The sequence below is a fragment of the Acipenser ruthenus genome, chromosome 15 (assembly GCF_902713425.1).
Source record: "Acipenser ruthenus chromosome 15, fAciRut3.2 maternal haplotype, whole genome shotgun sequence".
In the NCBI taxonomy this organism is placed as follows: Eukaryota; Metazoa; Chordata; class Actinopteri; order Acipenseriformes; family Acipenseridae; genus Acipenser; species Acipenser ruthenus.
Window position 1 is genome coordinate 2,840,734 of NC_081203.1, and position 26,490 is coordinate 2,867,223.

At 44.3% G+C, this 26,490-nt stretch overlaps 1 protein-coding gene across 2 annotated transcripts; it reads right to left on the reverse strand.

Annotated features, from left to right (window-relative positions):
- Positions 1-350: 350 nt before the first annotated feature.
- On the reverse strand, positions 351-25,582 carry LOC117422291 (hamartin-like). Of its 2 annotated transcripts, none has more exons than XM_034909110.2 (22): positions 25,463-25,582; positions 18,049-18,325; positions 17,603-17,706; positions 15,760-15,912; positions 15,155-15,299; positions 14,589-14,743; positions 14,397-14,470; positions 13,616-13,794; positions 13,065-13,180; positions 12,276-12,411; positions 11,843-11,961; positions 11,192-11,285; positions 10,724-10,831; positions 9,746-10,322; positions 8,866-8,909; positions 8,177-8,343; positions 7,578-7,760; positions 7,173-7,283; positions 6,570-6,692; positions 5,882-6,069; positions 5,064-5,252; positions 351-4,769 (listed from the first exon to the last, which is right to left on the reverse strand). In XM_034909110.2, the coding sequence occupies exons 2-22, from the start codon at positions 18,158-18,160 to the stop codon at positions 4,208-4,210; spliced, it is 3,639 nt and encodes a 1,212-aa protein (XP_034765001.2). In that variant the 5' UTR covers positions 18,161-18,325; positions 25,463-25,582; the 3' UTR covers positions 351-4,207. The 2 variants fall into 2 exon arrangements, with proteins under 2 accessions (XP_034765001.2, XP_058842790.1); XM_058986807.1 differs by lacking the exon at positions 25,463-25,582 and adding an exon at positions 25,287-25,444.
- Positions 25,583-26,490: the final 908 nt, after the last annotated feature.

Here is a 26,490-nt window from a genome sequence, read left to right on the forward strand (position 1 = left end):
TCCACATTGGTGTATTCCATATTTTATAGAATCAAGTGCCAAACTCTGGTTACTAAAATGAGTTACAGATGGGCTAAAAGAAATACCAAGAGTATTAAAATTAAACTTTCACAAAACGTACCAAGACTAATGCTCTATTAAAATTGTCAAAGAAATAAATATTTGGGTATTTTCAGAATCTAACTGTTTATTAGCATTTGGGGAATTAACTTACAAATAAAAGGCCAAAATCTCTAAAGCACTTGAGCAAAATGTTCCAGTACGCATAGACAAAGTAGTTACAGTTAATGATCAGAGAGAGAGAGACAACTGTAACAAATTAAACAGAAAAAGAGCCCAGAAACCTGTAGTGCAAAACATTGAAGATGATTTTTTATTTTTTGTTCACAGTTAAACACAAGCAACTGCTTTTTTCTTTTACATTTAGAATGGTTTGTTTGTTCAGAACATTCTACTGAAAAAGGAGATGGAACTTTCTTTCACTCCGATTGTATCAGATTGGTTCTCTTTGCAAGTCTGTAAATGTTATTTGCATTTGAAGTGGATTGTTGTACATGCTTATGATAGCAAGGCAAAGTCTTAAACCCCAAGCGGACAACAGGATTTGTATTATATGTAGACTTTGTGCACGCTGACCTGCTGCCAGGTTTTCAGAATCTATCCCACAGAATCATAACCCTTTCAAAACAGCTTGTGATCACCTACAGTACGATATAATGTATAATAACCACTTCTGAAAGATAATGGCATTGTTTGAACCATTGACAGCTAGCTGTCTCGCTTTTATTTCAAGTTTCTAAGGGGACGGAAAGGGGGGGGGGGGGGGGGTGGTTAGCATCCTGTAACCAGGAGAGAACAGGCAATCGCAAACACAGAACCGCTTAGTTCCAAATAAATCTCAACTGGACGACGCTGTGTGGATCAGTCACCCTACCACCTGGGCGTTTGACTGTGAGACTGTTGATTTTAGCCAACGTAAAAAAAAAAACCCCAGACATTAGGTCAAGTAACTGGGAAGCAGAGCAAAGTCAAACACACCGTATGGTGGTTTTAAATGGGGGGGGGGGGGGGGGGGGGTAGTGTTAAAAGGGGGGTATTTAAAAAGAGACCATTTCCCTTCAATAGTCTGGTTTTCCTATGCCCAGATTTCCCTATTGGAGAAGTCTGAAGTTGGGCATAACATTCACCAAGCTCCTTCAAAACAGGGACCAGCCGAATATGCCTGCTTTGGATTAGGAAGGACATGTTCGAGCACCACAGGGTAGTGCGACATGCCCTGGGTCAGGGGCGGAGTAACTGCAGCATACACGTGAAGCTGCCATTGCAGCAAGAGGAGGTTAGAATCAGAGGTGGGTTAACGCCATTCAATCGCATTTCATTAAAACCAAAAACAAACAAGGATGCTTGTTTCGCATCTTCAAACCAGCGTATCTGTGTCATCAGATACTACTGGGTAACGATGAATCCTATTGCATTAAGCTTGGCACTTGTACACAGATTTCAGTAACGTTGGCTCAAAGCAATACTTCTGGATTTTGCCTGGACGAAGAGCAGTGCTTGATGGGGGCACTGTGCCGTGCATGTGGGAGGGCAACAGTCACACTTATAAGTGAACAGGAGGTTCTGTGGCATTGCTGGTGTGGCACAACTGAAACGCGCTCCTTCAATCAAAACGCGAGCGCTGTACATCGAGACCACAATGGAATAAAGCCTTGTTAAGGGATTTTAAACCCAGTGCCTTAGCTGGATTGTCTAAATAACACTGGGTGCTTTACGCTGAACCCTCTAGAGAGAAGTGCGATAATGCATTTCGTAATGTTTGATTATTACATCACCACAACAGAGGTTTAGAGGTTGAACGCAAACTGATTATTGTATGTATGTATGCACGTATGTATATATGTATGCATGCATGTATATGTATGTATGTACAGCTATGGCCAAAAGTTTGGCATCACCTAGAATTTTAGGACTGAGACACTTTATGAACATAATTTAGATTTTTTATTTAACATCATGTAACCAAAGAAACTACAAAATGTTATCGTAAGAGTCTACCGGAAGCCATGATAGTAGTACAGTATTTCATGTGAGATTTTTGCCAGTTTCTCTTTATGTCTATGGAAAACTACAAAGCGGTATGTAATTCAAAATGTTAAAGTAACATTATTCAGCAGGTTTCATTCGCCTTTATGAAGCAAAGTTAGTTAATTCTATAGGGTGATGCAAAACATTTGGCCATAGCTGTATATGTGTGCAAAAAAAAAAAGTTTTAGCCCTTAATTTGTCTTAAAAGCGCTGCAATTTTTTACCAGCACGATTTCAATTCTCTTATCTGCCCGTTTAGAGAAGCTAGTTCAACGTAAACATATTTAATATAGAACATTTTATACAGATTGCTTGAGAAAGACTGAGCACAATTTTAAAGCAAATTAAGTCAACTAAAATGAGTTTCCATGTCCTTCAGACCACCGGCACTGCATCTGCCCCGAGTGGATCTCAAAGCCATAGAATAAAAAAATAATAAAGCCAAGAGAGGCACATGTTTCTGCGTGTTTTATTTCTATAGTATATTATACTTCCCCTGCGCCTCTCCCTCACCCCATTGCGCTGCAGTGTAATTCTGTCTCTTACGATTGGATTAGTCACAGCAGTCATAAGCGCCAGTACCAATTGAGCTCTGAGCTGTAAACTCTGGAACGGGACAATCTGCTATGGGAATCGTATTTCAAACCTGTCCTTATTGACAGAATGCACTCTGTGTTAATACAGACTCCCCGTCTAAAGTGACTGTGCATCAATGTAAGGACTGGGGCGAAGCAGGAATGGCATTAGCTTCAAAGGTAGGTGGGGGAGCAGAGCCAGTGGGCCACTTCACCTACCTGCGCCCTGCCTAACTGAGCACAAGCACAGCCCAGCATGAAGCCAGGAGGGTTTGAAATGAATTAAATGGGATCATCTATATTATCGTTAACCTAAGGCAAGAAAAAAATAATATATCAACCTAGTGAAAGTTAGTAATACCACACGTTAGGATTGAGCTTATTCTGCTGATTACTAGCATTCTTAATTATTAGACACTTATTTACCTTCCAAAAACCATTCACACGTTATACTTCTAGCATCTTGAAGAATACTTGGCACTTTAATCGAGAACTTCAAAAATCAGACCTGGGCATGTTTTGCTCCAGGCAGAAGCTTATGCTGCAGGTATCACTTTGGCAACCGAATCACAGTGGCTCCAATGAAAAAATACTGTACGGGCATGTGCTCACTCGTACACCGCTTCAGCAGGGTTAGATTCGTTTTTACATTCGAAAACACCTCTTTAAGAGAAGTCTAATAGACTGGGAAAGGGAGTTAGTCCAAATAAAGAAGGAAAAAAACCGAATAAAATAGAAAGACTGACATCTGTTGTGTTTTCTTTCTAGAGCTTTGATTTATTATTGATACTTCACTTGAGCACCGCACCACCAGGGGGCGCTGTGCAGATATGCACGATTCCAACACAAAACAAATGCAGCCCAACCAGAGCCGACTCCTATACTTCACTGTACAACAGCAGCAGTGCCTGAACTGAACAGGAGTCCACCCTGTGGACACAGCACGGCGCTATCCCCAAAATCTGTAGTCTCCTGTGTCACTAAGAGACCCAACAAGCCTGCTGCTCAGATCCCCAGTCCGATCCGTTCCAGACGAGTCCCAGTCTAACTGGGGTTCATCTTATAGTTTATACTTTGTTTTTTTTGTTGGTTTTTTTTTTTTTTTTTTGTATTTTTTTGTGTATTGTTTTTGTATTTATTTTTGGTTAGCCAAAGCAGGGGGGTGGGGGGGGGTAAGTTTTTATTTTATTTTTGAATTTTTGAGAAGCACTTTTGATGGTAAACGCAGTGAAGCGCTATACAATATAAAATCTTTTCTTTTTTATTATTAACCATTAACTCTTCGCCCCACACCCTTCCATGTCACTGATGCTAGACCGGTAGCCACCTCGAAACAGCAACCTAACAAACCCAACCCAACCCAACCCAACCGCTTCTGGCTGCATTTTACTCTTACTCAGCTGCGATAATGAAGAGGGATAGGGTGGGGATGAGTGCAATGGGGGTCAGGGATGCATTAAGGGTCAAATCCTGCTGTCCATTCAGGGAATGAGAATAATAACACTGGAGTCCCCTCTTTCTCTCTCCAGCTCGCTCTCAGAGCTCTAACTGTGCTCATGATGTGCCTCATTGTAGTCCATGATCCGCAGCTGCTGTTGCCTCTGCCGCTCCCGGTGATGCGCTCTCTGCTGTCCGGCAGTCTGCTCTTCCTTGGCTGGGAGCCCCCTCCCCTGATCCTGGCCCTGGCCCACTCCCTCTGCTGCTGACGGCTCCACGCACTGGTCAGTCTTCAGCGACTGGGCGAGGCTGGCCAGGCGCGGGCCATCGTCGTCGTCGCACTGGCTCTCGCTCTTATTCCTGAACAGCTCGCGGGCCCGCATGCCTAGGAAGCTCTTGGCGCTGGGGTAGGAGCCCACGGTGATCGGGATGTCGCCAACGGAGGAGGACGAGGAGGAGTGGGAGGGGGAAGGCTCCAGGACGATGGGTGGATGCCGGCTGCCGTTCACAGAGCCGCCACCGCTGCCTGCCGTCAACGAAGCTTGCGGCAGCTGCTGCTGCTGTCCGTGCGATAAAGTGCTGCTGCTGGCCTTCGGTGAATTAGCTTGACCGCTGGCTGTACCGTCAGGGACCCCTGGTTTCATCGACACTGCAGCACTGCCGTCTGTCCTGTGGAGGAGAAAAGAAAGGGGAAAAAGACTGCTTCGGATTCTACTGAACTCATGCACTGCAGATTTAGAAGCATCATTTTTAGTTTTTGTTTTAAATAAACATGCTGGTGCAAAAGCTTAGTGGATGTAACGCTGCACTGTGTGACTAAAAGACAGTGTGTTCCAGGGATTGTGCATACTAGGGATTAGACTAGGAGGTGGTTCGGAGGCTGCAGTTCAGAGCCACTAATAAGTGAAAGGCGGAGATGAAGCCTGAGAAGATGCTCTGAAGCTGTGTTTCAGGGGTCCCTACCTGGAGTCAGTGGGCATGCAGGCCTCGGTCTCTCCCCCTCCTGCCCCTGTACTGCAGGACGCTGCTCCTGGTTTCTGTGGCACTCCCTCCCTCTCCAGCCAGCTGTACAGCTCCAGCATCTCCTTCTCCAGCACCTGGGTGATCTGCCTCTGAGCTTGGTACCTGCTCTGCGCCGCCTGCAGCTGGCCCCTGTAACACAGCAATGCGTACCGGTGAAGCAAGAGGCTTTGTTACACAGCATGACAAACTGACAGTGCCAAAAGCACAATGTAGCAAAAAGTTGCCTGCCATAGTAAAATTGTGTTCCACCCTATTTCACTGAGTCCTGCTTTAAACAACCAGGGGTTAAAGGATCCATTCAGACATGCGTGTCTAAATGAACGATATCAGCAGGGCAGGATCACTACACGTGTTGCGTGTTATCTGCAGCAGTGTGGAGTAGCGGTTAGGGCTCTGGACCCTTGACCGGAGGGTCGTGGGTTCAATCCCAGGTGGAGGATGCTGCTGCTGCACCCTTGAGCAAGGTACTTTACCTAGATTGCTCCAGTAAAAACCCAACTGTATAAATGGGTAATTGTATGTAAAAATAATGTGATATCTTGTAAGTCGTCCTGGATAAGGGCATCTGCTAAGAAATAAATAATAATAATAATAATAATAATAATAATAATAATAATAATAATAATAATAATAATAATAAATCAGCGATGCTAATCAAAGGGATCAATTCAAGTGCAGCGTTTCTTGGACCCAATAAAAAGCAGGTCCAAACAGATCGGTTCGTTCTCACAGGACTTGTGCAACTCCCTGATTCCTACTTGGCCTGGGTCTTGACGTCCTCCAGGTACTTCTTCTGCTCCAGTAAGAGGTGCTCCTTCTTGGCAAGATGGGACTCAAGCTCCGCAATGCGCTTCTGCGCCGCCTCCAGCCGCTGGCTCTGCTGCACCGCGCTCTGTTTCATCTTGTCCAGCTCCTTCTTGTGGGACGCCTGCATCATCTCCACCTCCTGACACACACACAGATAAACAGAGTAAGCTCATATCCCAGTGGGACGTGCACAGGTACTGTAAAGGCTGCAGGATACCGTTAACTGCAGAAAAATAAATGTAGCATCTAGCTTCCTCCCAACCACAACGATCTAGACTTCTTAACCGTCAGGAGATTGAATTGTGGGCTCCATACCTGTGAGAGCCACAGAATCGCCAAGCCCTTTATAGCTGCTGGGTCATTCCAGCTCACTTGCTTCAACTGACAATGTTAGAAAGCCCTTGAAATATGCTTTAAAACGGAAACGTTATATGCTTAGGTCATCCCCCACATCAACATTGTAACAGCCTTCAAACACTTTCTCACATGTGAGGAGGGGCACGAGTTACACACCTCTTAATCAATCAAATATGGTAAACCACAAACACCTCCCCAGAATGTGGTTCACTAGAGCTGGAATAACCCTGGTGTGTTTGTGCCGGTGCTGGGTGATGAAGCCCCAGTCTCTCTCGCCCCTACCTTTGTGTTGTCCGGGTTCGAGTGCCGCAGCTCCTCCGCATAAAGCTCGTTGGCCTCTCCCAGGAGGAGGAGCCGTTTGTTCAGGAACTCGAGCTGCTGCTGGACCGTCTCGCTGCTGGTCAGCTGGCAGGAGGGAATGACCACAGCAGCCGTTAACAGAGAGCAAAGCCCAGCGCTCAACACCTCCAGCTCAGGGAGCGTGAGGAAGGTGAAAGGAGGGCACTGCCTGGGTGATCAATTTGCTGCATGTCAATTTATAGCACAGCATTCCCGAATATGAAGTGGGGACGCACCCGGGAACGGACAATTATTAAAAAATAAATAAATAACAACTCAATAAACCCAAGTCTGAAGCTCTCGAAGAAACAGAATTTCTTAACGCATCCCTGGATTGTTTTCTATAGTCTGCATTCTTATATTGCTATGAACCCCACAACCATCTATAACCCTTTTTCTTTTTTTTGTTCAGGTGTTTTATTCAACGATCAGTGATGGAAATAAATGCTGTATAATCAATGTGTTGTTTTGAATCTCTCGTCATGATTTACAGGCTGGTTGGCAGTATCTGTAAGCCAGGGCTGATTAAGTCTCATGGTTCCTCACCTTCTGTGAGAGCAGGTTCAGCAGGTGTCCTTTGTTGCACACTTTTTTGTTGGCTTTCTGTAATTCTGCCCTCAGCATCCCCATCTCTTTCTGGCACTCCACCAATTTACTCTATAGAAATAAAAACATTCAGGATGAAAACATTTCTATTAGCAGAACTGAGCACACGTGTAGTCAAACTGGACTGGGATCAGTTTCCAATTCAACACTTGGAACAATTAAAACCAAATCCTTTGCGAAGAAACTTCAATACCTGAAACTTGTTCAACATATATCCAAGCTAACTGGTAATATTTCACACAATTTGAAACCGAGCGACTGTTTCTGGTGCTGCACGGACCCTCAGCTGGGTCTCCTCCTGGGTAAGCAGTATCTGAATTACTGTGCCTCGCTGCCGTTCCCTACCTGCAGCTCCTGGCTCTTGGCGTAGTACTCGTCACGACCCTGCTGCAGCTGCTTGGTCTGGCTGTGCAGCCGGGAAACCATCATCTCATGCTCCTCCCTCTGCTGCTGGTACCGGAGCTGCTCATCCTGCAGGCTGTCCTTCAGAGACTGCATATCCACCTCCTGCAGGCTCAGCTGGTCCTTCTGCAGCCACACAGCAACAAAAAAAACACACACTCCTGTTTTTTTTCTTTTTAAATGAAAAAGCAAGGTGTCTAAAGGACACAATGTTCCAAGAAGAGGCAGTACCCTAGCAAACTCTTCAAGGCAAAACTCCTAGCCGCAACGTTGGTCTACCTTCGAATCGGTTCGCAAAGGACGCACCGTTCTTGGAGTGCTCAAACCGTTTGCAACAGGAGAGGCTGCTGGTGTGTTGACCCGTCTGCCTCAACAATGTTGCAATATACAAGTCAAGCAGTAAACAAAGACGGGGGGGGGGGGCTACCACCAGGCCTGTACTCTCACAGCATGGGGGGGGGGGGGCGGGGGGAACGCTAGCTGTTGTAGAAGTCTGTATCTAGCAGAGTGACAGGAGCCAGGCAGGCGGTCTCTGGCGTTACCATGGCTGCGTTCTGCTCCTCCAGCGCAGTGGCGTTGATGATGCGGCGCAGCAGCCGGCGATTGCGGGTCGCGTGCTGCTCTCTCTTGTAGCGCTCGTACAGTAGCTGAGTGTGCAGGAGGAGCAGCTGACTGCGCAGGGTATGCAGCTCATCCACCGGGGCGGTGCCTGGGGCGGGGAGACAGGGAGGATATAACGAGCATGCTGGTGAAATCAATGCAGGGATGGAAATAAGACACGCTGTGTAGCCAATTTTATCCATTCCTGGTTTTACTAAGACGCACATGAGCTTGTTACCCAGAGGCTGGGGCTAATCAAGCCGACAGTAACTCCTGGAATGAGTAAAAGTGCTATGCAGTAGGAGTCGTATCTCCATCCCTGTAGTTAACACCGGCTGGTATATTGGATTTTTGTGCTTATGTAAAAGTAATTTCACGGTGTTGAAAATCCATCACTAAGTGTAAAACATATCTCTGAATTGAGAAATATTAAAATATATTCAATGACAAATGTTTCGTCCCTGGTTATTACGTTGAGATAAAGAGTGCTAAACCGAGTTAAAATCCAACTGGGTGTGATGAGAGCCATAATTCAGCTGTCGTTCTTTCCAATTCACAATGTAACAAAGGCACAATTCAAAAGCAGCCTGTGGACTGGGGTTGTCTGGGTGTGTTTCTAGATCTTGTTTACCTCCGAAGTGAGTCCAGTCAGCTGACTTGCTTGGCAAAGGTAACCTGGAACAAAGAAACACATTCCAACCAGCAGGTTACAATATCAACAAATACAACCTGTCCAGGGCAACATTAACTCCCACGTACAGTGCTCTGCATTTCACAACCTGACTCGCACATGAAAACAGTGAAATCAGGGCCCTCATACAGTCACGTATAGTACAGTGCCTAACTGAGAACTAACTGAATTCCTGCTTTACTAAAACTGTGAAAAAACGAGGGAGTACCGTAGCACTTCACTGTCATGCTTCAACAGGGTGCTTTAGTTCATTTCAAAAATGAATTTATTTTTCCGATTCTACGTGGCTAAACAGCTGTTCAGCTTTAAAATAAAACAACAAACGGAAGCCAATTTGTTTGAGTTTTTTTTTTTTTTTTTTTTTTGGCATTCATCGTCCAACGTAGGAGGATAAAACAGACAATGCCAGCAATTGTTCCCAATTTAGAATAGTCCGGAGAAGGAATCTCGGAACAGGCAAACTTAATGCAGACAGCTCTGTACGACTCTCAAAGCTTGGTTAATATACAGTAAAATCTCACTGCAGGAATGTTAAATAAAAGGGAACTGGGGCTGAAAATCCAGCTTCAAGAAGCAGCAAGTTTGACAAGTTTACTAGAGCGATAAAGCCTGCAATTGTTACAGAAGTACGGAGCTTTTAAGAAATTCCAGTAAAAATACCAAAACATTTTTAAACCTGCTTTTAAAGTATTTTATTATATATATATTTTTTTTTTCATAAACTGTATTGTATGGAATTGCAATTAAAAAAAGGAAACTATAAAACTGGGATGTTACTTATTCCCAGCATCCGTTGTGATATCCGGATCTGCCGGCTTACCTCTTGAGCTCCTTGACGTGCATGTCGCTGCCCTGCTGGATGAGACGGTCCAGCACCTCCAGAGGGGAGGTCGATGCCTCCCCCTCCTCCTCCTCCTCCTCCTCCACCAGACGCTCCGCCCCAGCCCTCCGCACCGCCTCCGCCGTCCTCCTGCCCACAAACAGCGCGGCGGCCTTGGGCAGCGCCAGGTCGAACAGGGGCTCGTAGGGGGCTGCTTGTGCCTTGCAGGGGCTGGGGGTGAACAGGCTGTACTTGCCCTGGTTGTTGCCCTCATCCGCAGCTGGGGGGGAGTGGCTGCGGAAGGGTTCTTGGAGGGGCCCCTCGATGGGGGTAAAGACCGGCTTGAAGAAGCAGGGCTCCTGGCCCCCCACTGGCTGCCCTGCCTGCTTGTCCGGGGTGGAGTTGGTGTTCTGCCCGCAGCTCGACGCTGCCATCGGGGCTGGGTGAGCCACAGGCTTCTTCTGGTTGCCGGTCAGGGTCTCCGTCGTGCGATAGAAGGGAGAGTCGAAGCCGCCCCTGAGAGTCGGGGACTCTCGCTTGGCTGCTGTGATCTCGTACAGCTCCTCCGTGAAGGCATCTGCAAGGCAGGCGTTCAACTAGATTTTAAAACCCTAAACCTCACATGCCCAATATGGGTAACACAGAGCTAATACAGTTGTACCCCCACCAAAAAAAAAAAACAACATTCTCTGACATCAGCCCGCAATTAAAAAATAAAATACAATAAAATAGCAGTCCAGCAACAGCATCACAGATTTCTCTGCATGGATCGCTTTTGAAAAGAATTGAATAATGAAGAGTTTAATAAAACAGATATGGATTGCAGAATTTCCCCCCCTTTTTAGTTGTAATCGGTTCCCCACAGGTTGAAAAAGCGACCTCCGCTGTCTTCCACTTTTTCAACCTCAGCTCTGGTATACGTGCACGTGCACAGACACACCCCGGTGCCCGCAGGCTCTGCCAAGTGACTTCACCTACCTTCCTCCCGCTCCTCCAGTTTCCGCTGGTCCTGCTCCAGCTCCAGCTCCTTGATGAACTCCGGCAGCTCATTTAGAGTCACAGTCTTTAAGTTCTCGCTCTCCCCACCTAGTAACAGAGACAGCAACCAGAAGGTACGTCAGTGACAGCAATGCATCAAGTTCAAAACACTGTAACGTGTCTACGGGCACGTCCACTATGTCATTCATGAAAAGAAAGTTACCTTGATCCGTGCGGTCACCGTGATTTAGCCATGTACATTTTAAATCGCTTACCTAAATAGCTACTAACTGTGCTTTATTTTTTACCGGATCCTGTTTGTCCTGCATTGCTAAAACATATGATGTTTAAAAAAATTTAAAAAAGCAAAAATAATATATCTGAAGGAAATTGCTTAAAACAAAACAAAAAGACAAAACCCACACCAAAAGAAACGCTCCGAATCTCCAAAGAGGGACTCCTGCTTACCTAGGTTATTGGCTTCGTCCGAGGTCCCTTTCTCCGAGTCTCTGATGTTCTCCTGTCTCGTCAGGCCAGGCTTCCAGGAATCTGCCTTTCCATTCTGGAAAACAAACCTCCCAGTTAGGGAAAACATTCTGCATAACAAGGATGCTGCAAGAATTCCAAAAAAACGAACCGCGTTCAAATAAAAACCACAAAGCGCTTGACAATCACGGCACATGTTAACTATAAATAGTTTCGCAATAGGAACAAAAACTAGGACACCAGAACATTTTTTGGAAGCATTGCAGTTTAATGATTAACTTTTCAGGCGTAGGAGACAGCCAGGTTCCCACAAAGATGTTTCATCAGAAGTTATCCTGAATAAACCATTGCAAAAAGTAGGACCACTTTTTAAATGATCCCTACATCCCTGCTACGGCACGTATCACGGTAAGCATCACAATACAGGGGGTGGTCCTGATGAGCTACTTGTAGGATGCATAAGATGATCAAATGGTCATTACTGATGGACCATTTTGTTAAGAGACTACATTTAAGTACCGCTCGGTGAAGTGCCTTGAGCCATGCTTCTGGTCTTCTATCACCACACAAACGATGCAGACCTCTATTACGATACGATGTAAATCATGTAAAGAAAGCATCATGGTTCTGTACCTTGCGTGTTGGAGAGGCGGCTCGTGGGGGAAGGGAGATGTGCTCAAACTCGTCTGAAATGAGAGGCGGGGGAGAGGAGGTGGCTGGTGTGTTACAAGAAGGGGTGCCTTTGCCTCCGGCTGCAGAAACAACAACAGTAAAAAACATTAATGAATTAAAATCTGAAATGCTGGAATCCTGCGTTTCACTCTGTTTGCTGATAAGAAACAAATTGTAATCTTTCTCTACCCGGCATGGACAATAAAGCTAATAGACTCATTTAACTTCCAAAATTAATAGTAATCAAACATAAAATAAAATGACACTGTGCTATAAAAGGGCATGTCTTGTTCTTTCATGTTCAATAAAATTGAGCTTCTTTGAAATTCAAAGGCTGGTTAATAAGAGATTTTCCAGAGAAGCAGAGGGGGTGTGTCTGTCTCGGTGCTCATACCCAGGGTGCTTTGTACTCGGCCGGGCAGGTGGGAGGCGCTGTGGGACAGCTCCGAGGGGGTGCTGGTGGGAGAGATCCCCCGGGAGGAGGGCGGTGTAGCCATCCCGCACACAGAGGAGGGGCTCCAGAAGAGTTCCTGAAACCCACCACAGACATGACACCACAAAACATTCATGGCTGGTTTCACAGACAGGATAGAACGAGATTCAACCGAGTCAAGAAATGCATCCACAGCAAAATTAAGGGGCTTATTTTTTTTTTTAAACTGGCAAGGATATGTATATATAATTTTCCTTCATTATTCTTTTGACATGCATGCTTTCTTGCTGGTAACGTTTGATGTAAATGCATGGGCTGAGGATTTCGTGAAATGATCCTCTATATAAAAGACGGCGCCAAGCTGACACCCACATCGCTGACTCATCAGGAGCACGGGGTTAATAAGTTGCTTTTCTTTTGTGCCATTTGAAACTGGAGTGCGATTCACAGTTTAACACTGCCGTTGGGAAGCTGCTCTCGCCAGCCACTGAACCCCAGAACATATTTTCTTTTGTTCAATGCAAGCTTTGTTTTTTTTATATTCTATTTTATGCTATTTTAGAGTGTTTGCAATCATTAAATTGGCACTTGAGCTTGTGCCTGGACTGAACCGGACGATAAATACTTCTGAAAGACAAAATGAGTAGGAGTATTCTTGCACACACCCCAACTGTTTAGTGAAGACAAAAAAAAAAAGCAGAGGACAGGTCAGAGACGCTGGAAAGGGAAGGACGCATGGGCTGCAGTTACCTGGCTGGGTTCAGGCAGGCGGCGGGACGTCTGGGGGCTGCGGTACGGGGGCTGGGTCCCTGAGAGCTGAGACAAGGCCAGCAGAGGGGTGGAGAAGGGGGTCGAGGAGGAACTCCCTGAAAAACAACACGCTGTGATCACAAAACGGCTTCGAAACGAAAAGTACTTACCAGTCTAGATAACCCTTACTACCAAAAAACAAGTCCTCAGACTTTTACTATCCATGATGCTGTTATTATTATTATTATTCAGTTTATTCACTTTGTGCCCCAAGGGCCAGCCCAGGTCCACACTACTATTATTATTAGTAGTAGTATTAAGGAAAAACATATCAGAGGGTGGCATCCTCCAAGCATATGAAACACTGTAAGATTTGCTGTATGCCAGAGAGAATGTGTGTGAACACCTCCACTGAGCTGGGAATAGACAGTTCAGCAGCCATCAGGGACCCTCACAAAGCTGCTGCCCCAGCTCTCTAGGACAAGGAAGGGAGGAAAGGCAGCTGATTCAAACCACAGGTTAGCGTGACAGTGGCGGGTGATCTCACTCACCGAAACTGCTTTGGAGGTCAGTGAAAGGGCTGGCAGTGGGGTCCGCCTGCCGGTGCTGGACGTGCGTAGAGAAATGCTCCGGCATGGTGGAGTAGCCTTCCTCGCAGGAGGCCTCCTTGGGGTCGAGGGACACTTTGGCACATTCGATAACAATGTCGTGGATTTCAAACCTTTTCCACCTGCAGGGAGAGCCAAAGCCAAAGCAAAAGAAAAAAAAATAAAAAATAAAAAATAAAAATGACCAATATCAACAGGGCATCTAGGCACAAGTACATGCTCCCATTTTATTTCGCTATCCGACTTGCACATCAACAAAAAGTGAATTTGTGCAGGGCACGTATACAGCCGAATATGGGACTTTTAATCTGAAATACAGAACGATTAAATATTGAGGGAGCATTGAATAACAGCTTGCAACTATTTTTTTTTTAATGAACAATTACAAAGCATTTACTCACAAAGGAAGGTTTCTATCTCAAAAGATAAAACAGGGATGGAAATAAGACTCACCCATTCCAGGTTTTACTACGAGCTTGATTAGCCGCGGCGTATTGGATAACAAGCTCAAGCGAGTCTTATTAAACTCCTAGTAAAACCAGGAATGGATCAAGCTGCAATGCAATGGGAGTCTTATTTCCATCCCTGTTGCATTCCATGACAGTGGGGGGGTGGGGGTCATATTAATATACAATCCAGGTACCGCAGGTGGTCACTGTGCGTGCGTTTCTAATAGTGCATGCTGAGGGTATCAAACGGTTCTTGGCTCCTACAGCTCCAGTACCTAGTTGGGTCCAGTTCGTGATCCTTGGTCCCAGTCACTAACTCGGGGTGTATACGAACATGCTCCAGCATGGGCTAAAAAAGAAAAGGAAACAAAGAAAAAAAAGAAAAGAAATGTCCCACTGATGTCCCAGAAAGAAGACAATGAAGATGATAACCGCAGGTTTGCTAAACAAGCCCTTTTGTGGCTCACCTTGACCACCTCCTCGAAGGTCTCCATGTTCTCCTTCATGCTGTAGTGCGAGCGCAGGTAGGAGACGAAGTTACAGGGGTACATGCCGTAGAGACGGTGGAAGAGCGCGTACACGCTGGCATGCAGGTGGATCAGGTACACCTCCGGGATGTGCCCTGTTACAGACAGACAACACCAGTTAACACACCGCGCTGCTGCATCATTTCAAGACCTGAAATATTTCAATTGCACAGATCACCACTTTTAACATTAAACGCTTGCATGTACTATTTGATTTTTATAGTACTATTTCGATTTTTTTTTTTGTACCCACCAAAACGTACTGCTTATATTTTTGGCTAGTATAAAATGAATGTTCCCTCTTACCGTTTTTTCTTTTTTTAAGTAAATCACATTTACCCACACCACTTCCACAGCAGTTATCCTTTACTCAAGTAGAAACTTCTCTTAAAACAATTCTAGCAACTCTTCAAGAGAAAACACAAACCCCTCCCCTTACAAGACAGCCCCTCTCCCACAGACTCTCCGACACACACGAAGCGGTTCCCTTTCCCTGAAGCTGCTACCTGGGTTTTTCATGTTCCAGGCTGCCAGGCGTCCAAAGATATCGAAGAACTCGTAGAGGTGCTGTTTGCCAGCCTGAGGGATCATGGGCAGGAGGGTAATTAGCACCAGGACTCCAGTTATGAGAACCACAGCGTCGCCATCGGTCTGGAGACGGAGACGAAAGAAGCAACGGAAACTCTTTCAAAGCCGTCTGTACGGGCTGAACAGTAACTGGAGTGGCATTATTTTGTACTTCTTGATTAGTTTCCAGATACATGGTATGTTTATTTATTTCTAATTTTTTTGCAGGTTAACTGCACTGGGTCTTATATACTGCACAGATCATCATCTAACTTCTCTGAACACTGACGGACCTAATTATATCTAAACAGTTACATCTAAATTATATCTAAACCTCTATTTAGAACATTCAGAGCTCACTGCCACAATATTATTACTTTAACCCTTTAAATCCTGGATAATGCTGCAGATGTGTGGTTAGTTCCCCCCTCCCCAGCCACTGCAACCACTTGGTTAAAAAGGCATTTGCATGTTTCCAGGTGAATAATCCAGACACCTGCAAGCTAGCACATAAACACACATCAATACTGAAGCCTGTGTATACCTTGAGACATTTGAGCAGCGACGGCAGCACAGGGCTCCGGGAGATCTTGTGGATCCAGGACGGTTGCTTTCTGATGACGTGACCCAGCAGTGTGAGAGTGGCCAAGCGGCAGGCTGGCTTCGCCATGCATTCGTTCATTTTGTCAAAAAGGTGCTGCAAGAGAACGGGCCTCTTATCACCAGCTGTTACACAGACAGGAGACAGACACAGACTGGCCCCAGCTAGAGGGATGGAAAGACAACTCCAGCCATCCCCGTAGCACAGCAATCACACAGGAGCTTAAAAGAAACTATAGGAGTTACAGGCTCAGGTGTGCTCAATTAAGATCACAGCAATACCTGAAATTGTTTGAACTGCTTATAACGCAACGGGAGGGAGTCTAATTTCCAGCCACGGGTTTCAGACTGCACGACACATTTTTCCAGGGTAGCTTAATTGAGCATCAAAACCCATGAGCTACTGGCACATATATATGAATCAGTGCACAAACCTGCCCACTCAGCTGAATTATCTTCCTTAATAAAAGGGGAGGGACAGGGTTAGGAAATGTCAGCAGGTTCATGATGTGCTGTACTGTAGTTGATTTGCATGATCCTCTAGAGACCTTAAAGGGAACCACGTCAGGTGTCTTCATTAGTGCACCTTTTTAACCTTTCAAATCAAACTGAAGTTCAACATGCAGATCACACAGTTAAAAGCAATTAGCGACGCTCTAGACTCAAAGAGCAGGCTGGGTGCCAGAAGCCTGACAGCCGATCTTTCAAAGCTGCGATTCTAATAGGGCGAAATGTCACCCATAGGTTTACAGAAAGGAGGAACAGCAACACACCATTCATAATCGTATTCTCCTCCCTCCCCCCCTTTGCTAAATGAGGCAAATTCAGACCTAAACAAATTAAACTGTCAAACAAAGCAGCTGCTTCTGTGCACAGCAACATCTTTCAAGCCCAAAATACGATCCTGTGCATTCCAGAACTGTGTGAACGCTGACGATGACATCATTTCATGCAAAATCGGTTCTCTTCTGGCTCTTCCACCTGACCGCAATCAAGTGCAATGGAAAGTGGAATCCACAGTGTTCTCAGAACATCAGCAGTGACACTGCACAGAGTCCACGCCCCGTTTCAATGAACAGTACTTCACCATATATAAATGGACCGCACCGCATATTTCCGAGGCATCCTTCTTGTAATTCACATTAAACTAACGATCTACAGAAATAGATCATCAACTTAACCCCTTCGCTCACGATACTTTAAAAACAGCTTGTGTGAACTTCATGGAGTTCAGTTAGTTGCCCTGCCATAACTTTGAAAAAAACACCCAAGCATTATAAAAGAGATACACTGATAGGAAACTTAACATGGTACAATTGTGCACGCAGTGACTGAAGGGGTTAAAGGAAACTAAGGCGGTTGAACTGATTTGCCTACACCCCACCTAAAGGATCAGGCACAGCAGGATTATAAGTATATGAAACTGTACATTACCAGAGACTGCATCTATATTGCATAAGCTACAGTGTTCCCTATGTATTTAACCGACTGAATTACACATTAAACTGAATTAGTGAAGGGCTCTTATACAGGAAAACACAGGGCTTGTACAATTACCTGTCAACATGCCTAGCTAACGGTGAAATAGCAAAGGAGCACTGTACTTATTTTTTATACTCAGGAAGACTACAGACAAGCGGTTGAGACCCCACATCAACCCCTAGGTCAAGCAGACGCAGCCTGTGCCTGGTGCATTCATCAGTGCCACGTCAGTCCCTGAGCCCAAGTGACTCGTGTCTCCAGTGAATTTGGTGCATGGTTGGATCTGGCAGAGACGATCTCCCCACCTTATCATGGGGCTCCCTCACAGAGGACAGGATGTGCAGAGCCTGAGCGGAGCTGCTTTCCAGGTAATAATCCACCAGACTGTTCAGGAGGAGGGACCCTCTGTCTGAAGAAACAAAAAGCAAAAACCGCTCCGTCCGTTACAAGAAAAGGGACCGTTTAAAAAAAAAAAAAAAAAAAAAAAAAAAAACACAAACACAACAGGGCTTTAATTCCAGGCTACAGAATGAACTGTCAGCTCAGATGGAGGGATTTCAATTACTTTTTTTGCAATTGATAAATATGCAATCCCTCTCACAATGATATACTAGAACATTAATGAGGATGAGCAAAATGAATGTGTACCGTATAGGGACCTGTATGTGCATACTGTATAAACACTATAGCACCCATACTGACTAATCGCACATGGTATAGGAAAGCATGCAGGCACTCCAGGGCAGTTTACCTTGGCTGAGGTTGTTATTGAGAATCTCCTTGATTTCATCCAGTTCGTGCAGGTCTGAGGATTCCAGGAGATGGAGGAGATCCACTAAGCTGGGCTGTTCCTTCGCCATCATCTCTCTCTCTCTGTCTGTCTGTCTGCAGCAGGGGGTCCAGAGAGGGACTGGGGTTCAGGGTCTCTCTGTTAGAGGCTTGGGAGTCTCGATCTTCACTCCGACAGAGTCCAGTCTGCCTGCAGCAGGTTCCACAGCTGGCCACCGACACACAGCATGCAGACACCGCTGACAAAACAGAGAAGGGAGAACAGCACAGCTAGTCAAGACAGCAAACTTGTACAGAGCCCTTGAGGCTGCAGCTCACTACTGTAACAAAGGTGGACCAATTTCCTCATTGAATATTTGACAGGTAACAGTGAATTGAGAACTTTAATATTCAAAAGCAAGAAGCACTTTTTGGTCTTTGCAGTTTTTAAGGCTAGGAACGTCAACCTGCCCTGTGATTTCATTCCACTTACGTTTTGTAGCTGTGTGTTGTTTTGCACCAATGATCTATCTCCGAAACGGTTTGATTTTATAAACTGCCTGCCACCACGGCTAACGTTTCTTGTGCCAAACTAATACAAATGATGTCGCAAAACGCATTTGGACACAAAATGACTCAGGCGGTTCCTAAAGAGCGAGAGGGATCTATTTCCTGTTGAACAGACAGCGTTCACCTTAATCCTTCTCTGCCCTGCAGCATGGTGCACAAGCCTGCTCAAGCTTGCAGCCTGGCAGTAAAAAGACATTCAGATTATACAGGGTTCTACTAAAGGTTAAAAGATTTGAAAATGCAAAATGAATAAAGATTACCATAAGTTCACACATGCACGCACACTCAATGTATCTAAATTGAACAGTTTAATTGCGGACTCCTTCAGTGGCAGCAGGGAGCTGCTGTAAAACTAGCGGATCTCCCTTTGTTTCTCCCAGGATAACAAGCAGGTATCTGGATTACCAGTACTTTGCATGCCATCTTTACCCCACGTTTGCTACTGAATCACAAATGGTTTATTTGTACTTGCAGTAAATAACACCACACAGTCATAGAAATAAAAATACTTGAATATTTCTGTAAAGCAGGCCACAAGCTCAGATGTGTGTAATGCAGCTCCTAGTAAAACCTGGTATGGCTTTTACTTAGAAGCTTAACCTTCTACTCAGCTACTTAACTTACTAATGAAACACTGATCTGGCAATCAAAAAAGCAGTCAACTAAAATAAAAGGGTTCTATTACTAGAGTCTAGCATCTGGCGAGTCTAGCAGCCAGTAGTTGAGTTTCTAACAGTACCACACTCCTTGGTTAAGCCTGTACTTCACATTGTTTTCCATAAAATGCGTGGAAGTCTACACCCCTTATTGTATCTGCATGTCTGTTTTTAACATTCCTGTTTAGTTTTGTTATTTACAAAACAACTTATTGCCACTAGACTTAGCAACCCTTCACTGTATCCTGGTAAGAAACTGGGCCTACTGTGTCCAACGAGATCATGCTTCATGGCATTAAATAGAAGGGATTTCATTTTTGAAAATGCAGTTGAGGCGCTTGTGTTGACTATGCAATGCATGAGATACAGAAAACACAGATAATGTTTGTGTTCTCCTAGATCGATAACTGGCAGTGGTAGCTTGCCATCTCTCTCCGATATGAAGTTATTTTTGAAAGTGAGAACGTGTTACTTTTATCTGGACAGAACCTGCAACAGAACGTGTATCAACATTTTTCTGCAGGAACCTAAGAAGTCACATGACCTCAATATGGCAATCGTATTGGGTCAGAGATCAAGTTCACCAACACATTTGGTCTGCAGTGTTTGTATTACCAGGAAACTATTCATATTTTGCACAGACTGCTTGGTTTCCAAGGATGAGGGTTTTTTTTTGCAGACAGCATGCTGGTGCTGCAGCACAGCTGTTTACGCAACACTGTTCAGAGCTAATCAGAGCTCTCCAACAATGGAGCTGTTTGCCATGTGGAACATCACCACCCCTGCATCTGCAGGATCACTTAGATCTGGAGCTCAGCCACCTGTGTCCAAGCCAAAAAAATTAATAAATAAAAGATTTCTTACCAGACTAAATCGATCTGAAAGAGCTGTAACAACTCCATGAACAGGAGGCTGTGTGGTCCAGTGGTTAAAGAAAAGCGCTTGTAACCAGGAGGTCCCCAGTTCAAATCCCGGCTCACTCACTGACTCGCTGTGTGACCCTGAGCAAGTCACTTGACCTCCCCGTGCTCCGTCTTTCGGGTGAGACGTTGTTGTAAGTGACTCTGCAGCTGATGCATAGTTCACACACCCTAGTCTCTGTAAGTCGCCTTGGATAAAGGCGTCTGCTAAATAAACAAATAATAATCTTAACGTGCTGTGCACCTGTACAAACACATTTTGTAGCACACTGTGTTACAGAAGAACTCTGTGTGCCTCTTACAGCCCGCCGGCTACACTATTTCATCTTAGCAGTGCATCTGGGTTTAAGAGCAAACACTGGTTATTAAGTCCTATAGAACATAAGAAACGTTTGAGAACAAGAAAAGGCCATTCAGCCCATCAAGGCTCGTCTCTTGTTAGCACACCATTCTCCCTTACTCAGGTTTAAAAGCACAGAATGTACCCTTTTTTAAATGCTCCCAGTGCTTTAGATCCTGCTACGTCACCTGGTAGGCTATTCCATGCATTTATAACTGTCTAAAAGAAGTGCTTCCTACCTTGTTCTAAACTTTTACTCAGCTTCCATCTACGCCCACTTGTTCTTCTCTCTGTGCTAAATTTGAAGTTGTCTCTTGGGTTAACTGTATCTATACCAGTTACAAATCAAGTCCCCTCTTTCCCTTCATTCTTCTAGGCTGAAGAGATTTCCTTCTTTTAATCTTTCCACAAAGCTCACGTCATTAAGCATGACCACGGGGGACAATTCCACTTTCCAGACCACAAAAAAAAGTGCAAGACTGCTTGAAAGTAGGGCATGCAAACTTTCTTTAACCTAGCATGACACCAGATTATGATGTCATTAAAATGAATAAATGGTGCTTCTTTCAAAGCTGCACAACCCATGTGACCTAAAAAGCAAATGGAAGCCACAATAATATTGATGACATCATTTTGTTAGCTAGACCCGCCTTAATTTCATTATCTTAGCTGTGAAGTCTGGCTCAACTTTACCCCATTTTAAATGCATTACAGAGCTCGCAATTGTATATTAAGGTCACTGAGAAAAATGTATAAATCTTTAAACAAAGTATAAAAACACAAAGTTAACCCAGAAACATACCATAAAGGATTTCCGGTATAAAATTAAAAAAAAAAAAAACAACACACACATGCAGCTGCAGTTTTAAAGAAATCTTTCTGTCTTCGAACCCAACTGTCCCAGGGGGTGGATGGGTGATAGACAGACAAGGCCAGCTGTAGTGACGCACAGATACACTTTCCAGGAAGTATTCAGAACCTGTAATAAACACACGATCTGCTGGCAAATCACCCATTACAACAAGAGTTGTATTACCTTGAAGGGGGTTTATATTACACGAGACAGGACCTCCACTGAACAGGTGCAAAGCTGGCTCTTCCATAACACCAATAAAAGATTAAACATCCCTTCCATTAAACTGAAGACTTTTTTTAATTGCAAGTACCAGTTGGTTTGTACAGTAAGGATAAGACTAATCTCTTATTATTTTATACAGTAAACTGTCGCGTATCCGACTGCGGTGGGACCAGAGTAAGGGCAGAGATGTGAAAAGTCGGAGAAATCAATCCTGTTTTAAATGCCATTAGACATAGCTGTAACAATTGCTACACAGTTGTTGTTTTGAGATTCAGCTTTTATTAGGGAGCGCCCCCAAATCCCTTGTTTAGAAAGATACTGAGTATTCATGCTTGTGACAGGGTAGCTGTGTGATGGGTGCATTCGCTGCAGAGTGACAGGCAGGAGATCGAGACTGAGGTTGAAGTTGATACGCCCCGCAGGTTGTACACACGACACAGTGTACAAACACTTTGAGATCTACAATCTCTGAACTAATCGTCTCTGTTCAATAATAAACAAACTCCGGCTACTCTCCCGGCTGACGGCGGTGTCAGCTTGCTTTCTTACTCTCTCTGCGGTATCCAGCCCTGGTTCTGGTTCTCTGTCTCTCTCTCTCTCTCTCTCTCTCTCTCTCTCTCTCTCTCTCTCTCTCTCTCTCTCTCTCTCTCTCTCTCTCTCTCTCTCTCTCTCTCTCTCTCTCTCTCTCTCTCTCTCTCTCTCTCTCTCTCTCTCTCTCTCTCTCTCTCTCTCTCTCTCTCTCTCTCTCTCTCTGTCTCTCTCACTCTCTCTCTCTGTCTCGCACACGTCGGTGGATTTCAGCTGCTTTAGCCCGGTTGGCTTTGGTTTTGCAGCAGCCCTGAGCTGAATAAACGGAACCTTTTTATACCTGACTCCCCGCTGGAACACACCTACCTGCTGATTTAGATTCCACACCTGACAATCCCACACAACAGACATGCTCTCCCAGGAACGTCAGCCCTGCCACAGTGCTGTATACACTTACATTAGTGTCTGGTCCTTTACACAACAGCAAAGTAATGCATAGGGTTACAGAAAAAAACAACATTGCCAAAGGTTGCCAAAATGAATGCGGATGACAGCTCTGAATGCAAGAATGCTGTGGATCAGTCTAGGCCAGGATAAAGCCTATAACAGCAACAGTTTAGGGGAAAGCAAACATTTTATAGGCAACAAATTTAAGCAGCGAAATAGCCATTTAATGAAACATCTGGTTGGAATATCCAGGCAGGTTTTGATTCATATTTATACTTTAAATCAGGGACTGAATTTTTTTGCCTAATTTTGTGGTGGCAATGCGGGCCGAACTGGGACCTACAGTCTCACTTGAGAGTTGACCTGTATTCAGGAAAGAACTGTAAATACATTGTCTGTGCCACCTGGCCCATCCATGATATTTCCTATGTGATTTCAGACTAAACAAATCTAATTTCTCATGCATAACACAGTTATGAGTCATGGGGTCCCACCACTGCAACATAAATGCAGTCTTAAGAAAATCCAGTTTTTTTTGCAAAAGCGGACTGGTGAACAACTCCATAATGCAAGACAGATAGTCAGACCTGTTGAACAATGTTATGCCTCGAGGCAAAACTTAAACAAGAGTGAGATATGTACAGTATAAAAGGCACAGTTACTTTTGTCCTTGCTCTAATAACCTGAACTCTTTCAGCAATACAGACCTTTATACGGGTCTAGGAAAGAAAGGCACAGAAAACAGCAGACCAGTAAACTAATCCACATGCAGTAAACGGTCCATTTCTGTGTATTTGTCTGTAGAAGTAGTCTGTGCTATTTAATTTGTTTGTTATTCTCTGGTAGTATTTATGTGACGTTACCTAGTATAGAAAGTGTGAAACAAATTTGGGGTTTGCTGCCATTGGATAACACAATTATGAACAGAGGAGAGTATTAGTCTAGGCGAATCAGTGAACAATATGCCATTATGTTTATATTTTCCAATCACCAACTGGGCATACGTATTCACCCTTGCATTATAGGACACAGATGCAGATCAAACCTGCACTAGAGAAGAACAACACAGCAGTTTATTCAATATCTTCAAAGCGTTTGCCTCCATCTGGAAACCAGAAAGCTGAAAACTATTGGATCACAGGGGCAAGGTCTCTTAATTTTGGCACAAGATGTTTATCTAACCAGTCTTTATTTCAAATGGTTTGCGAGACAGGAAACTGATGTGCAGAACATACTGTCAAGGGATAACAGCAAAGCAGAGTGTCTCTCTATAAGACTGTCACTAGCAGGATGGTATAGGGATATTTATTTGTAACACACGTCCAAGAAATAACTTGCAATAGGTATCCTGTGGGGGATGCCAAATCTTATCCACTGCTTATCTGACTACTGCAAAGCTGATGAGAAAACAGGAAAACAAGTTCAAGTCTCGGCGAGAAGATATTATGTGTGGAGGACATTTCTGTTTAATCATCCCTAACTGCACAACTACTAAAATAAAAACACAAGTTCCAAACACATTCATTCACCTTGTTCCCATAGCAGCCCATTAATAAAACAACACACACATATCGAGATTAACAATGGCTTGGAGGATCAAGCCACTGTGCAAATAACTGAAGCTTTTACTCAGTCCCACGACTACAGTGGGATGTAGCGTATTTGTTAAGAGTTGCACTTTTAGATCTCGATTCTATTTAAATGAAACGCTGTGAAATTGCTGACAATCACTGCCGGTTGTAGATATTGGCACTGCTTGCCAAGGTTACCCAATCCCTCCACCTTTGCTACACATGGTTCCAGTTTCCACGTCAGTTTCTGGCATGCTGCTTTGTAAATAAGAATCTGCTGCAGCAAAATACAAGTTGCAGTTATTTCTAAATTATGCAACAGTGTCGTTTGCTTTACAAGCACAAAACCTGATGTCTTTACATTAAACCCGCTTTAAATTAAAGTAGTTTTATGCATTCATTTTTTTCCCCTCTGCTACATAAAGCCCGGTGCAAAATGCCTGTCATTTTACAGTATCGTTAATGGTCAGCAGAATCCATCCGCTTGAACGCATTTCTAGAATGGATTTATGCTGACGGTTTAATAACACGGTTAAAAAGTTCAAAAGGACTCTGTGGTTTTTAATGAAATTACCAATCGACTGGCCAGTCCAGTAAAAATAGGGCTTAACAAAAAATAAATAAAAAATGAACAGGAAAAATGCATCGGACGTTTTTAACGTATCTTCTGCAATAGCAAACATGATGTAATGTAATTCTCAGCAATAACCATAGATCTGATCCGACAAAAAGTAAACGTTAGCCTTTTTTTTTTCTTTTTTTTTTTTTAAATAGCTTAATTCAGTGCTAATTATTAAATCTTGGTTACTTTTTTTTTAGCATCCTAAATAACCTAATCTGTACAATGTAAAACCAAACTCGATAAATATATTCACTTGAATGGGTAAAATATTATCAATTCAAGTAGGGTTTTTTCCTGCAGTGAAAACAGGTTTACCGGCGATAGCTTGAGCAGACTGACGTAAACAATTAACTACAGAACAACTGCACCGAGACAAACTCGTTTCAATGAGCATTAAAAAAAAAAGCATATCAGAATTTAAGATGTAATCTCCTTTCGTGAAACGTTCCATTATAAATGGTCTTATTTTTATATATTTTTTCGGTTTACCTTTCCAGTGCAGCCCCAACGGAATAATTTCAAAACTAACAAAAGCACCGGTGTGACAGCGATGACACACTCAAGTGAGTTTAGATAACGACCCAGGCGGCGCACGTAGGGCGTCGTGAAAGATTAAAAGCGTTCAAATCTGTTCGGATAAATAAAAATTAAAGAGCGCTGTTTACCTCTTAACACTCCGCCACTGCACAGGGCGCCGCCATCTTGGACACCTCACCACCCCTCCCGCTGCAATTCTCCTCCGCGGCCCCGCAGGAAAAATAATCCCCCAAATCTCCCTCTTACTTTGAGGGAGTGAACTGCAAAAAACAAACGGCAGCACAGAAGTGTCACGGGTAGTACATATCCGCTGTGTCCGTTTCTATCTGGGAAGCGCGCTGGGGCTGGCTTGTAATAATGTTGTTGTTGTTTTGTTGTTTTTCTCCCGAGCGGAGGGATGTGTTTATGTGCGAGGCGGTTTTCGCGTGACTCTTGCTGTCCGCGCAGGCGCCTGATTGAAATGAAAAACTGTTTTTGTTTTTGCTAAACGGGCGCTTTGCTGCGGCTCTGTGATCCCAGACAGAGAGCGGGAGAAGTGAGCCCTGTGCACTCTCACACGGTGCTGTTTAAAAGTGTGCAACCCCTTTTTAATAATATGTGGTTCCCTCCGCTCACAATCGTTGTGGAACTGAAGTTTTGATACATATTGAACTAAGGGAAGAAAGCCATTTTTTTCATGAACAGTGGCTTGAAACCAGCTTCCAGGTTTGTGGTTTCAAACCCCAAGTCTCCCCTGGTGGCCTGAAACCTAGTCTCAAAGTGGCTTTATTCTGAATCAGCGGTGCCTCTCAGTCATGAATACTGAAATATAATTTGTGTTTTGTGCTTTCTCCTATCGCCTTAAGCAGGCCTTGTTTAGATTCATCCACAGTCAGGCAGACTGATGATCACTGAGCACGGCACAAATCCAAACAGAACTATAGCAAGGTATTCTTTCACGGGTCCTGTATAAGTGGAGACACTCCTGGGACAGACGGAACGAGAATGGGGCTACCAAGCTATGCTGCCGATGCTCAATCATTGTGATCCTTTAAGACCCGGCTTGACAAAGCATTGAGATCAATCTGCCAACAGGAACCGAGCACTGATGTTCCGAACGGCCACCTCTCGTTCGTACATTTTCTTAGGTTCTTTCATACTTGCCTGCCTGACGTCT

Bases quoted from the DNA above. Each gene is read 5' to 3' on its own strand.
- LOC117422291 (XM_034909110.2), bottom strand. From the start codon at position 18,160: ATGATGGCGAAGGAACAGCCCAGCTTAGTGGATCTCCTCCATCTCCTG. The intron at 17,707-18,048 runs GTAAACTGCCCT...TTGTTTCTTCAG, and splicing joins CAATAACAACCTCAGCCAAG to ACAGAGGGTCCCTCCTCCTG. The intron at 6,693-7,172 runs GTGAGGAACCAT...CCCTCCTGCCAG, and splicing joins TGAACCTGCTCTCACAGAAG to CTGACCAGCAGCGAGACGGT.